This window comes from Sparus aurata, chromosome 12 (genome assembly GCF_900880675.1).
Source record: "Sparus aurata chromosome 12, fSpaAur1.1, whole genome shotgun sequence".
In the NCBI taxonomy this organism is placed as follows: domain Eukaryota; kingdom Metazoa; phylum Chordata; class Actinopteri; order Spariformes; family Sparidae; genus Sparus; species Sparus aurata.
In genome coordinates, this window is record NC_044198.1 from 11,719,920 (window position 1) to 11,735,084 (window position 15,165).

Consider the following 15,165-nt stretch of genomic DNA (forward strand, 5'->3'; position numbering starts at 1 on the left):
TGTTGGCTACATGACGAAACAGTTTCGTTCTACTTTGGTTTTATTCCCAAATGTTATTCACTAATAAAATACACAAGGACACATGCACACACAAACACACTTTCTAATACACAAACACACACTTATTTCTCGATTGTTCTTTATAATATCAATTTCAGGCCAAAACAAATATGTGGTATATTACAGTAACAATATAATTCATATTTATAGTACATTATAAATGATAAGATCACTTTATCTCTGAGTTTTCACATTACGCAGGTTCAAACTTTTGATATCTTTAACAATAACTGGGATCCAGACAACATAAATAATTTTACTCACTTCTTTTCCCTTTTCAAGAATTTGATTTCGTGGCATTTTTGATTTATTGTGTTTTATCAAAACATAATGTTGTAATGCCTCAAAAGTCAAACATAAAGTTTAAATGTTTTCAATTATTTTAAAAAAAGTGAAACATTTTCAGTATTCAATTCATATGTGGGGATTTTTTGTGAATAAAGCTTACAGTTCAATCAATATGTCATATCTTTGGTGATATTTGAAGTTTACACTCTCAGACATTTCAGTGCATGTGACAGCTTTGGATTGGGGATTGACAATAAGTAAATGGTCTGATAAATTGTTCCATCAGTGAGTTAAGATGAATGAAATAAGGTGAAATTGTTAGACAGTAAAGGAGTACTCCACCCAAATCAAAGTTAGAATGTGTTCAAACATGAAGCTTCAGCGCCTAGAACCACCAAGGTGTGGTGCCACAATATGTATCAAGTCAAAAGGTAAAAACAAAAAACTCATGCTTCTTTATGATATTGCGGTTGACTGGACACTCTCAGCTTTTACAAACTGAGTTTGTTAAAATATTGCTTTTAATATTGAAAAATGTCCCTTTGAAATAAAATACTGTCACCGAAAACATGATTATAATTTCTTGTCCTTATCCCAACCAGGCCCAGACAAAGAACAGGGATGCAAAAGAACAGTCCTTACAGTTGATCTTTTCTTAGGCAACTTTTACAAACTGAGCATGTTAAAATGTTGCTTATAATATGTCAATGTCAACAATCAAAAACCTGATCATTTCCCATCTTTTACCTATCTAGGCCCAGACAAAGAACAGTCAGGCAAGCAGGATTTGTTTCTCAGGAATAAGTAACTTACATCCCATCTGTCTGATGAACTGCAAAGAATAAGGGATCATTTTGAGACAACTATATTTCACAGTCCAGTTCAGTAAAACAATCTGTCCACATATTTACTGCATGGAAACTGCCGAAATGTGAAGCTGTGGAAGAGGCATTGCTACCAACATGCTGTCCATGATTAACCCGATATTTTAGCATTACAACTAAATATCAAGAATTTTTTTTACATTTTCTGCAAAGCAGACATTTGTTTGTTCAGAAACAGCTCATGGTTTATATCAATAAGCTCCAGCTATAAACACAAAATTATTGAAAGAAACAACCTAGCAAAGTCCACCTTATCTAACCTTCAAGTAAGTGTTTTCTTTCTCTGATTTAAAATACTTCCAGGATAGATTAATTAATGCAGGTGACTTGAACTGTATCAACACCTGTTCTACAATAAACACAATCTCACAGCTAATTATTGCAAATAGAAATAGTGGTTTAAACCGAATCCATAGAAAGTCTGACCAGTAAAAAAAGGGTTTGTTTTAATGGGTGAAATACCTCTTTAGTGTGTCAATAACAGTAGTTTCTGGACTAAAATGTGAGTAAGCATGTGTGTGAGAGTTTGTGTGTGTTTCTGGGATGGTACAGGGCCGGGAAGATGAGTGGTGGCGTCAGAATGAGGTGAGCAGGGAGGAATGAATGTCAGGACTAGAATGAGAGTCAGAATGAGTTAGATGAATCTGGGTTAGCCTTTCCCTTCACTCCTGCTGTTTAAACACAAACACACGCACGAGTGGTGTCGAAGGCACAAGATGTAAGTGAGGCACAAATAAACTCCACAGAGAAAAACAAAACACAAGAAGACAACACGCCGCACAGCACGCCACTCACTTTACCACTATATGCGCGCATATACACACACACACGTAATCCTACACACAATACTGCACTCATAATAAAATACAAATGAGGACGCACAGTTTTGGCTTACAGATGAGCCTCAAATCAACAGAAATAAATCACACACACACCCAAACAAATACACAAACACACCTCACAGCAATATCCCTGCTGGCAGATAACATTCAGACAATGTTGACAATGAGTCTGTCATCAGACTTGGGCAAAACATAGATTTTCAAAAAGCTAAACAAATGTTGAGTGTTGACTTATTTTGAATGTCAAAATTTCAGTTAAAAAACGTATTCTACTTTTGCACATATGTTAACTGCACAAAAACACTTTTTTAGTAAGAGATAAAATGTCCAAGTTGGGACGCTTAGTAGAACATAATGCAAACTCTTTCCTAATAATGATTTTAGAAAGTGTTACCAACACTTGTCCTTTATAGATGAATGTGTTGAACATCACCTCATCCTTGCTTGTGAATGTCTGAACCTTTCAAGGATGCCCCTTTCATATCCAATCATGATGCTATGACCTGTTACCAATTAACCTGTTTACCTGTGGAATGTTCCAAACAGGTGTTTTTAGAGTATTTCATTACTTCCCAAGTCTTCTGTTTTAAGTGTGGTGCTGCTATCATATTTAGAATAGGCATATATTTACAAAAATCAATGCAGCTGATAACATTAAACATATTGTCTTTGTAGCAAAGACTATCCACTATCCTTTTTTGTTGTTCTACACAGCATCCCAGCTTGTTTAAAATTTGGGTTTTTATAAACTAGAGTCCCATTCATCAAACATTGAGAATAATTTACAATTAGTTATTGTGCCCATGTATGAAAGACATCATGTCACAGCAACATTGTACATTGAACATTATGTGCTACACAGCTGACCATGTGTTACAGCGTAGCTTTAAACAACACACCATGTTTTTTACAGGGAAAACACAAAACAACCCATTTTGTTTGTTAATACAGCATTTAAAAACAAGACTGACCATTGAACAAATAAAACATTTTACACTGTGAATAGAACTTCATACATTGAAAGCATGCCATGCACATAAAGATGTCAGAATCAAAAAGAGCAAACAGCAAACTTTATTATGTTCAGGAAACTCCTCACTCACAAGCAAAAACATCTGAAGTAGACCTGGGAAAATGTTATGTATTTTCATGTATTTTAATTATTGAACTGAACCTAGTTTATCTTGCAAGGCATTTAAACACTGCTTGTATAGAGACTAAATATTCATACACATAAATTCCTTGCAAGCGGAAGTAGTTGAGGGGATCTCTTGACTTTGAGTTCTAATGATTTCAGCAACTATTAGCTTAAGCCCAGGTCTGAAACACACTCACGCGCACACACAAAATTACAAACACACACACACAAACAGAAACTGTAACAGCAAAGCATGCAGCATGCACATGCACAAACTGTAGTACACACACAGAGCTGGATTGAGAGAGGAGGAGGAGGAGGAGGAGAGGGTCCCCGCTTGTTTGAACGAGGGAGGAGCACGGGAAAATAAGATGACAAGAGAGGAGGAGGAGGCCCAGAGGTCAACATGAGGTCATATGAGGTCAGAGGTCGGACAGGAAGAGCTGTGAGGAGGAAGAAGAGCAGGAAAGGGGAGGAGGAGGAGCAAGAGGAGGAGGAGCGGGGCGGCTGGGCAGCAGATATGACATGTCATAGGTTCAGAGAAAGACTGAAAGTAGAAAAGACAGAGATTGTCCTGAGCAAAAAGACAAAAGTCCAAGACGGCAAGAACATTGTAACAATGTCCGCTGTCGATCGAACTCTGAGGTGAGATTCTGTCTTGTTCTCAGAGAAAGATAGAGAAAGAAAGGGGGAGGGATAGAAACAAGGTGTGAAGGCCCAGAGCACACTATCATCTGTGTACTAGTGCCACTTTTGACTAGTGTATCCATCCCGGACATACACACATGTATGCACACACACAGGCATGGACTGTATGTGTGCACACACTCACACAAACACACTGACACACAAGTAATCTAAACAATTTCAAACATGTTTAATTGAAAATCAGAAATTACCCATATGTTAAGTGTTGGCCTGTTTGGCCTTATAAATGTCTGAGTTAACTCTTAAAATCACGTCAGTAACAGTAAAAGTGAGTTATCCTCGTTTCTCATATTTACCAAAGAGAATAAGAACCTTCATGTTCAGGGCTCAAGTATGAAGTGTGAAAAAGTGTAACGGAAAATTAAAAATGACTTGTGCCCCAGTGAGGAATGCACAGAGGCGGTGTTAGTGCATGCTGCAAAAGGCTGGGGTTCATGGTGGGAGAATGACACCATTCCTCAGACCTCAAAAACATCATTTGAGATTCATCATCATCATCATCATCATCAAGTTCATGGCATGAGCAGCAAACCACCATGCAGCCCCGAGTTTAACTTCAACTTACCCCTTCTGAAAAACGGGGGTCTAATAACTCGTGGCTTGTGCACAAGGCGTGGTGGCCTTATGTCCGTGACCTCTTGTGGAGCAACAGAGACAAGGTAAAATGGCTGTTACCCTAAACTCACAGGGAAGCAGGGATGTTTTCAGAGGTGGAAATAATATGAGGACAACAGCTCACCTCACTGTGCTGAGGAATTTTGTGGGGAATTTTGTGGTGCTGACTAATAAATTTTTTATAGTATCCGAGGAAATAAATCCTGGAGGAATAATTGTTAATCAAGCGTATTCATATTTAGTCATGAAGACATGAAGAAAGTTATTCAAGTGTTCAGTGAATATTCTTGTAAAATTCTGTTCCTGGACTACTGAATTCCTTTTTCCTGAATATACAGTATATCCATGCAAGAAGCTAAATATAAATGTGCAAATACTATATTTTGGAATGGAAGGAACTGAGCTGATGAACTTAAAAAACATAAACATTTATTCAAAACTTAAATAAGAATAGTGAAATGATCTAGCCTCTGATTGACCTTGCCTGATGTATTGTTTAGCTTTGAGGTAACAAGGTATTAAGACTAAATACAAGAGCATTGCCAGTTTTGTTGCTGTTGTAAATCTAATGGAGTAACATAAATGTTCTTAAATAATCTGATCTGAATATTGCATGTGGTGTTCAATGTGTGTGTGTGGTACTTACCATTGATGACACTAGGGGACAACAGGGCGGAGTCGCGATCGCTGAGTCGACAGGCACCTTCCTCTAAAAATCCAGGTGCTGGCTGTGGAGCCTGACCCTCCAGAGATGTTACAATGTCGGCACGATCTATGTTTTTCAGTGCGATGTACAGGCTCTCCACTGAAAGGAAAACACATTATTTGGGGGTGTGGGGAGAGATAGAAAGGAGGGGAAGTGGAGAAATATGTGTACAAGGACAGGGAAGTCAAGAAAGAAGGGGAGTCAAAAAGTACTCTAAAATTAGTTAATCTGACCAACAGTCAAAAAAGTGATGAATAACAGCGTCATCTTCACTTACTCTTGGCCCTTTTGCCTTCTCTGCTGGCCCACAGGTTGAGCAGAGCAGAGCTTTGGTCGAGCAAGGAGTTGGGATTCTCCACACGGATTCTATTGATGTCGTCAACACCGAACTGAAGCTCACGTGCCAACTCTGACAAATGGACAAGTCGAGTAGATAAATACATAGCATACAAATAGAGACAGATGCAGTAGATGGATAGCTCCTCTAGTCTTTTAAATTACTAACCTGCCCAGCTCAAACCCAGCTGCTCAGATATGATGTTGATCTTGATCTCAGTCCTCTCCATAGCATTCACTGTAGCTAAAGAGAAGAAGGAAAATTCCAGTGTCACCAAGAAAAAATGGTATATAGTTACTGAATTAAGGAGATTTAAAAGAAACTCTGATTCTTATGAGAAAAAGATACAGAGAGCTATAGTCACAATTTATTTGGACAGTCCAGGTGACATTTAGCTTTTTACACACCAATCAGCGCCAACATTAAAGCCACTGACAAGTGGAGTGATTAACATTGATAATATTGTTACAATGCCACCTGCCAGGGGTGGGAAATATTAGGCAGCAGGTGGTCAGTTGGCCAAATTCACCGGAACTTAAGTGCAACTTTGAGAAGGGCCAAATTGTGATGGCTCCTCGGTGTGCTGTGGGTAGTGGCCATCAAAGGACAACTGAGAACCAGCAATGGTCATGGGCACAAAGCCCAGCCACAAAAGAGCTATTGCTATTGCAAAAAATGCTGACAAAGTTAATGCTGGCTTTGATAGAAAGGTGCCAGAACAGACAGTGCATCGCAGCTTGCTGCGTATGGGTCTGTGTAGCTGCAGACTGGTCTGCCCGTTCCTCATCAAAGCACTTATGGGCAAATGAGAGTTGGATTTGGACCATGGAGAAAAAGGCAGAAAAAAGCCTGGTCTGATGAATCATGATCTGATGATCTTTTAAATCATGTGGCTTCCCAGATGTGTGTGCATCATTTACCTGGAGAAGAGATTGCACCAAGATGCATTACAGGAAAGGCAAGCCACCGGAGGCAGTACGACGCTCTGGGCAATGTTCGGAAGGGAAACCTTGTGTACCTACATTGTTGCAGCTCAAATACATCCTTTAAAAGCAAAGTTTTTTCTCTGATGACTGTGGGTTCTTTAAGCAGGATAACTTTTGCCAGACTGCAAAAATGTTTCATGATTGGTTTGAGGTGTTGATTGGGCTTCCAACAACTCCAGATCTCAATCCAATTGACCAAGCATTAGTGGGGTGTGCTTAAACAACAAGTATGATCCATGGCGGCCCCTACCAGCAACCTACAGGACTTTAAGGATCCCGATGCCACAGGGCATCTTTAGAGGTCTTGTGTAGTCCATATCTCAGTGGGTGTACAAAGAGGACTTACACAATACTAGGTAAGTGATTCTAATGTTGGGGCTGATTATGTAAAATGTTGTGTCAAAGCAGTCTATGGGTATTCAGTGATTTTAGGGTTTATGTTGAGACTTAGTAGAGAGATAAATCTGGGCTGTCCAAATATATGTTATTGACAAGTACTTAAATGCTGAAATACTCAAACTTTTGCTATTCAATTTCTGGGTTTCAATAAATCTTCTGTGTCCTCAAAGCCTTGATGTTGACTCGAGTTGCTGTCACAATTATTAATAGCAATACTTACCTTGACAAAATCATTTCTCTGTTGAAAGAAATAAGCAATACCCACAACATTGTTTTTGTCCAAATAATCTCCAGGGTTAAGCACACCATATGGACAGGGGAGGTCAGAATTTGGGGTTCATTCAGGTGCTAGTCCCACCAATCAAAGTAGCATTCAGTAACCAATATAGAGGGACTGAGGTGCAATGTAGCAGCGCTGTGTCCTTGATAGACAGAAAAGGCCTTTCCCATTCAACCACCCTGCCATCATTAATGTTTAAAGATCGGCCATCTTGACTCTGTTCAATTACCACAGGCCAATCCATATCAGGACTCCTCTGTCTAGCTCCACTGCGACGTCCTGCCCATTCCCAGTGCTAAGCTACAATGCTAATGCTAACAGTCTCTGCTGCCATGCCATTGGAAATCGCAGTGGAGACACCAGCGCCATGCAAACCAATCACAAAAGTCATTCATCTGTTGTCATAGCTATCAAGACACTCATGAAAGAAACGGCTAATTTGCCATATGCCATGGAGCCATTTTGGTCATGTTGGTGACTGCTGATCCTCTTTTGGTCACACATTCAATATGGTTTTCTCTAACTGCACTGCAAAGAACTCTGGGGCATACTGTAGGGCAGTGCATTGCATCCAAGGCTCAGTCTTTGTGCCATGCGTGCACGCGAGACAATGGGGGGAAATAGAGAGGGCAGAGTGGGAAGCAAAGGGTTTTGGGTAAAAAGGGTCAATGCAACATTCAGTGCCCGTCTCCGCTGTGTATAAATCAGGAGAGGGCTGAAGGTCAGGCAGAGAGGGACTCACCCACACCCGGCTCGTTCAGTGCACTGTAGCGTTCCCTCAGGGCGAGGGGGGTTAAAGTTCGTCTGCGCTCCTCACTTCCAACAACCTGAAATAAAATACAACAACAGAATCACCACTTATTACCACTAATGCCAAATCTTTAGTCTGCAGGACATTATCATTTGGTGGACTGCAGGTACACAAATATGAGCATGAAATATATAATTATACATATCAATAGACTGGACTTTTATCTTCTTCAAAGTGCCCTGTTGTAACAATTATTGAGTATACAAGGCAAACCTAACAAATATGAATTCACCCCACCTTTAAAACACATAACATATGCTTTGGAACTAAATGTCCAAATTGATCATAGCGGGTTTAGCGATACTAAAATAGTCCATTTGTTTTCATTTAGGAGAGCCACCACCTTAACCCTAACCAGTTAAATCGTCATAGCCTTATAAATTACATTGGTGTTTTTTGGTTTTAATTAAATCAGCAGGTGCTTGTATCCAAAACAATTTAAACAAAGATAAATAAACCCCCAAAATACTCATGATAAAAGCACATTTATAGAACGGTTTGGGATACCACTGAACTGAAACAAACTACTAAGAGCATGTAGCCTTTTTCTGTTGTACCAAGCGATGAAAAGAGTTTCTGATACCACTTCCAACCACTGGATGACAGTAATGCATATGGTCTAGATCCAAAAGCTACAGGGATGGTGTGTGTTGGCAATAACTGTATTTGACAAACCTATCTTTAGAATACATTAGACAATAATGCAGTTAGCAAATTCCTTTTCTAATCTCTATGTGATGGCAGTATCTATTTAATACAGGGCTGTTTCTGGGTCAATGTCTGCTAGGATATCAGCCGAAACCTTTATCTCCAACCTGATTATGCAATAATTTTCATGAAGTTTTTTTTGGTGGGGCACTGAAAAAGAACCTGTCCTATCACCTGTAGGCTATTATAGCAGTAACTATGTCCCAGAATAATGTCATCAAACGTTACCTCAATTTCTATTGACACCTTTAAGAATAACTTCAGAAATCTTCATAAACTTCATATTTGGTCATGTTTGCAAACCTCTGTCTCATCATGCACATGGCTGCCTGGAGATACTCAAGCACAAAGGTTTATGCATGTGTGCTTGCATGGAGATGCTTACAAGCCTTACCTTGACACATGGTGGCATTGTTATGTTAAGGTTACACAGTACATGCTGTGTGTCCTCGTATTTGGTGCACTTCCGCAGAAAGGACAAAAACCCAGTGGCATCCTTGTTACTATCTCTGACCTATGATGGATGGAGCGAGAGAAGGAAGGACAGAGCAAGATGGAGAATATGGAGAAAGAAAATGGAGGAAAAGGAGCAAACCAGATAGAGGAGTGGAAGAGAGAGGCAGAACAAAGGAGTAGAAAAAGAGGAAATGAAGAAAGAGACAGAGCATATGAGAAAAGAAGAGAGAGGAGAAACAGAGCAAGAGAGACAGGAGAGGAGGAAGGAAAGCAGATCAAAACGGGTATTAGATCCCTCCACAATGTCTCGAGCATGAGGCGCAGTAACATGGGACGAGAAGCAGGGGGAAACAGGGATGGAAGCAGTCCACAGGCAGGCGAGAGGGAGAGATTTACCTGCACATTTTACCTGGACGTCTGTCAGACCAGACAGTTACAGAGTGACCGTGAGAGAGAGAAAGAGAGACAGTGAGACAGACACGTACAGACAGGCAAGGCCGCAAGATAGGAAGGCAGGCAAAGAAAGTGAGGGAGTCACAGGACATGCAAACAATTACCCCAGTGAGTCGTCAGGTAGAAAGGTAAGTTGTTTGTTGCTTAGTTAAGACGTGATGAAGATTTATTTATCAAAATATTCATCTAGCTGTTACTGATCAGCAGTGTGTGTAACAGATGGATTACCAAACAAAATCAACAATAAAAAAATTACATAAATATGTAAACAAGACAGACATGAAAAGGGAACGCACAGTATGATGTTTGAGCCAGAAAGGAGGTTTAAACAGCATCAACAAAATGCCGGACAAAAAGAGACTGAGAAATGACTGAAAGTTAGGATCAGTAAGAAGTGATTCATCTGTAACCTTGGGTCACACTTACAAAACTGTAACATTACATATTAGGGAGGTATTCATTATCATGCATTCATCAAAAGCAAATTTGATCAAAATGAAACAGAACAGAACCAAAAAAATCTGGGAAAAATATAGACAATGTTTAACTTGTCTTTTTTTCTTTAGAATGAATGAACACAATTTAACAACCACAAAGAAGAATGTATTGATCGACAGACATACACAGATTGAGAAACGTATCAATATATTCAAAATTATCAACATCATTACCATCAGTTTTCCCTTCAAACTGTATAAAAATACAGTATACAGTATAGTTTTTGCTTTAATCTTACACTCCAGTTTTTTCAGGTGAACGTTCTTGGCGCAATTCTGCTATTATGTTGAATGAGTTAGATAATGAGTTATTCATATATTATTAACTTTAAATGCTAACGGTGAGACAACTCAGAGACTGGCTGACAGATATGACAGTGGAAAGCAAACACGCAAAAACCACAGTACAAACAGGTTGTTTGGGTGATCAGCAGGAACACTGACTAGCTGGCGAGAGGATCCTTGACACACTGAATCCAACGACTGAATGAACAAAACCACAGTACAGTATGAATATGTAGCGAGTGACAGAAGAAGCAGGCATATGAACAGTTAGGTAGAGACAGACCTTGACAGAGACAGGCAGCCTGTTATCTCTGAAGGCCTGGAAGCTGAAGCTGCGGGGCTGCTGGGTGGCCTTTCTGATGGGCACTAGGTTTCCAGAACACTCGAGGTGCAGTGGCATGCCCTCCATCAGCTGTGGAGAGTTTCATAAAATGGCAAAAGGGGGACAAAGTAAGTCACAACAGCAAGAGAATCTCACAAGGATTTGACCCCTGTAAAACAACCAGAGAGTGGATCGATATCATAAGACACCTACTCCTCTGTGCTGCAGAGAAAACTGTCTACTTGCAGGATCATGTCTAATAAGATAGGGAGGTTTTGGAAGCGATGCTGGTAAATGCTGCTTATTTTCTTGCATTGCATCTTATAATGCATTTACTAAGAATTACCTTTGAGAAGCTGGAATTAATTTCCTACGAAAACTGTTCTTATAGTTATGTGAAATCTTTTTGCCGTGTCAGTGAACTATTTTGAGTTTGCCACGACTCCTACTGCTTCCCATAACACCTTTCCCTTTGTCTGAAGTTAGCAATTTCCTTTGCCCCTGTGCTGACCTCAATGTCTCGACTGCGGGCCACTTCGGTGAAGTTTTCATGCAGCTCCAGTGTTTTATCCATCTTGTCATCTGTCATGCAGTAACAACGCAAGCGTCCTTCGCGCGCCTCGTTCATCTTTGCAAAAATGACAAACTTAGCCATATATGGGACGGACATCAGCTCTCGGTAAAGCAAATTGGCAAAGGTCACTGCCTCCGCCGTGCGTGGACAGTCTGCCAGCCAGAATCTGGATAATATAGAATAAGATAAAAGACAAGGTTAAAGGTGTTGGATAGAAACTTGATTGATATTCAGAGCAGGGGAAGAAAAGCTGAGTCACCTTGCAGAAACATTGGTGGTAAAGTTGGCACAGTTGTGTGCGTACATCAGCTTGGTGGTTCCAGTGATGTCCTCCCACTGAGCTGGTGCTGTGCCACCTGACATACAACAACCACACTGTGTCATTCATGCCCCGAAAACCAATGTAACAGAGGCCTTTACACATAATTCTACAGCACATTCTGTGGTATAGCTCCATCCAAAAAATTCAACTTAAAGTCTTGATAATTTTCATTGTTGATTAAACTGTCTATTATTTTTCTGGTTTAATCGATTAGTTGTTTGGTCAGATGTCAGAAAATGGTGAAAAATGTCCCCATATAACAACCTCAAACGTCTTTGGTCCACTACCAAAAGATATTTAGTTTACTGTCATAGAGTAAGGAATCAGAAAAAGTTTACATTTAAAAAGCAGGAATTAGAGAATTTCAGAGGATTCATTTAACTGTTGACAGTTAATCAATTCATTTTTGTAGCTCTGAAAAAACCAAACTTCACAGAATTATTATTTTCTTTTATGTGTTTTCAAAATAGACCTTACCAATGACACTGCAGAGGAGGCGCAAGCTGGTGGTGTCACCCTCCCCAGCATCCCGAGGACTCTCCCTCCAGGATGGTGGCAAAGGGATACGCAACCCAATTGGACGGTGAAATTTGCGTCTGCGCGGCTCGATGGTAACCACTGGGCTGAAGGTCGCCTGGTTGCCAAGATGCCGAGTCAGCAGTTCATCCTGGATTGGCTGCGCCTGAGGTGAAAGTGGTGTGGGAAAAGGTTATTAAAAAGGAGGATGTCAGAACAGATGGTTTAAAGGATATGGAGCTGAAGAAGGCAGGGTGTAAAACTCAGGAATAAACACAAAACAAAAACTGAAGGAAATATTGGTGGTCTAGAAGGACACATTAGGCAGGAAATACAAAGTACACAAGGTCAAAACTGGGCAACACGTGCAATAGACTGAAACATCAAACTCGCAGCCATACTCACACATGCACTCAATTCATATTTCACACTTGACCCAACTCAGATCAGTGCACCAGCTCAGTCAGTGTGGCTCACAACTTAAATCAGGGAACTGAGGAGTGATGAATGGCTGGATAAAAGGAAAACATAAACAGAGCAGCATAAGGCAAAGCAAAAAAAAAAACCTCATGCAAAATGTCCTTAAATAGCATCAGTGCTGTGACAAATCAGTGCTTGACAGACAATGTAACGCTTGAAGTGACCCAAAAAAACCTGAAATGTTGAACCCATAATCCGACGTAATCATTCTGTCGTGAAAAACAAAACCAAGTGGAGGTGTTGTTGGAAAAGAGATAGTCAGCATGAGTGCATGAGTTCCCATATGTGTGTCTGTGGGGGTCTGGATGACAGTCAGCCACACATTTGCCAAAAGCTCTGGCAAATGCTAATTTAGAAACAGTGCAGTATGGTATGACCATAGATACTGATACTCCTTAGGTCATGTAGAGCAGTTCTTGGCAACGGAATATGCAGAGTGATATAAACTTTAGGTCATATACATGTACGACTGTTGAAGTAGCTGTTGGTTTCAGTTTATTTTCAGTAAAACCAGGTTCACTGTTGTGTTCATGCATAATGTAAATAGATGGAAACCACCTACAAGAAATGTAAGGAAAGAAAATTACATTTGCAACATAAATATAATTTGAAGTAAATGCAGAAACATGCAAAATGGTTTCACATAAAATGAGAATTAAGCATCTGTCAGCAATGCAATAAATTCCCTTTAGATGAGCTCAAAATTTTTTTTTTGTTTGATTTTTAAACTCTGCAATCATTCCTACTCACTCATATCGTTCTCCCTCTACTGTATTCTTGCTCCAAATTTCAGCTCCCCCCTTACCTGTAGTCCTAGTCTCACTCTCTTGGTGACAGCCGTCTCTGGGAAGATGGCCTCAACGTGGGGAACCAGCTTACTGGTCAGCCGGCCGCCTTCTGGACCGATTAGATCGCTCTCCTGCTGAACACGGGAAACCACAGCGAAGTAGAGGGGGAAGTCGGTGGAGATGATCCGACGGATCCTCTTTTTCTCCAGCTCCTCTTGACTCTCCAAGTCTAGACACAGTTTTATTTGATATGTCCAGGTGAGATGGGGTTTACTTTCCATAAAAAATTATCTCCTCCCTGTGCCCTTCTTCTGTCACTTCAGAGTCATATATCAAGATTAAGACTGATGCGTGTCTCACTGACAGCTATCTATTACCATTACACTGACCTTCATCCATGCCATTAAGGATAGTTTCCAGCACTTCGTCACCGTAGCGATTGCGGTGTTCCTTCCAGACTGAGCCATTTTCACTGCGGAGGACCACAAGCTCTCGATCCCCTCGGCCCAGTGAGGCAAAGTGGGGGATTTCCACTATTACAGGTCTGTGAAAGAAACATAAAAACTGTGTTTAAAACTGGTTATTGAATGAAGTTTCAGGCCTGCACTTCTGTTTAACACACAGAGTATCATGGATGTGTTTGATATTAGAAAAAACATCAAAAAACAAAATTTTTCTTGATCAAGAAAAAATATCTTTGCAGGAACATTTTTGCAGGGATAATAACATGCTGAAAATCCACTTATCGACATACGGACAAAAAACACAAAGCGCTTCACAATTATTTTTTTTACATGAAATAAAACAAGGACAACGTCGACCCACCCAAGGAATTGCATACTGGAGGGTCCTAGAGAGATGATACGGCTTGCTAGTCCCTCCCCCTCCACGAGTGGGGGAGGCGTGGTCAGTTTCTGAGGTTTGACCAGACGGCAGGTGATGCGTGTCGGGGCAGTGCAGGTTCGAGGAGGAATGATAACTCGCAGGCCGTGGTGTCTGCTGCCTCGCATAGAGCCTCCTCGGGCATCCACCATGAAACTCACCAGGAAGCTGAGAGTGAAAACAGTGATCACATGATTGGAGAAAAAGGTTCAGACGATTATGATCAACATGCACTTAGCGTTGAATAACACAGGCACATTAAATTTTCTGGCTTTCCCTTCAACTGAATTTTCTGAATTGATCTGGTCTTTGTCTGAGTGACTCATAAAAGAGACCTCACTTCACTATGAGGGTACCCTTTTCATTTGATTGTCTCAATACAGCAGGGGAGGACAGGCATGTGGAGTGGCCACTAAGTGCAGCAAGAATGACATGAAAAGATTTTAGAGGGGAGCCTCATGCTGTTTGATCCTGCATGAGACACGATGCTTCATACAGGCATTTGTGTGTTTGTGTTTGTGTGTGTGAGTGTGTGTCTGTGTGGCAGGGTGACTCTTTCTCCCCTAACACCCTCACTTTATATTCTGTTTTTTAGAAGCTGACTCATTGTGCTGTGCATAAATTATGACTAGGCAGACTTAATAAATCTTAATTGTAATATATTAATTTTATGCCTTTGTGATTATATTAACCACTTTGACTATCCATCCCTTCTTGATTAATAACATATTTGTGATTACTATTATATTATAGCTTATCATTATATTGTAACAAATAGCCTACACACAATATGTGCACCAATTGAGATAATAAATCCCCTTGTAAATA

At 40.3% G+C, this 15,165-nt stretch overlaps 1 protein-coding gene across 8 annotated transcripts in view; it reads right to left on the reverse strand.

Moving 5' to 3' along the window:
• Positions 1 to 15,165, reverse strand: part of ank1b (ankyrin 1, erythrocytic b) — a 90,290-nt gene that overhangs the window by 9,432 nt on the left and 65,693 nt on the right. For 5 of the 8 annotated variants that reach the window (XM_030436099.1, XM_030436097.1, XM_030436094.1 and 2 more), the window contains 13 exons: positions 14,281 to 14,505; positions 13,845 to 13,999; positions 13,473 to 13,684; positions 12,149 to 12,353; positions 11,609 to 11,705; positions 11,287 to 11,515; positions 10,737 to 10,865; positions 9,157 to 9,276; positions 7,986 to 8,070; positions 5,747 to 5,821; positions 5,519 to 5,650; positions 5,182 to 5,340; positions 4,486 to 4,557 (listed from right to left, as the gene is read on the reverse strand). In XM_030436099.1, coding sequence (XP_030291959.1) covers positions 4,486 to 4,557; positions 5,182 to 5,340; positions 5,519 to 5,650; positions 5,747 to 5,821; positions 7,986 to 8,070; positions 9,157 to 9,276; positions 10,737 to 10,865; positions 11,287 to 11,515; positions 11,609 to 11,705; positions 12,149 to 12,353; positions 13,473 to 13,684; positions 13,845 to 13,999; positions 14,281 to 14,505 — 1,895 coding nt within the window. The remainder of the gene's footprint in view (positions 1 to 4,485; positions 4,558 to 5,181; positions 5,341 to 5,518; positions 5,651 to 5,746; positions 5,822 to 7,985; positions 8,071 to 9,156; positions 9,277 to 10,736; positions 10,866 to 11,286; positions 11,516 to 11,608; positions 11,706 to 12,148; positions 12,354 to 13,472; positions 13,685 to 13,844; positions 14,000 to 14,280; positions 14,506 to 15,165) is intronic. The other 3 variants (XM_030436100.1, XM_030436098.1, XM_030436101.1) reach the window with 2 other exon arrangements.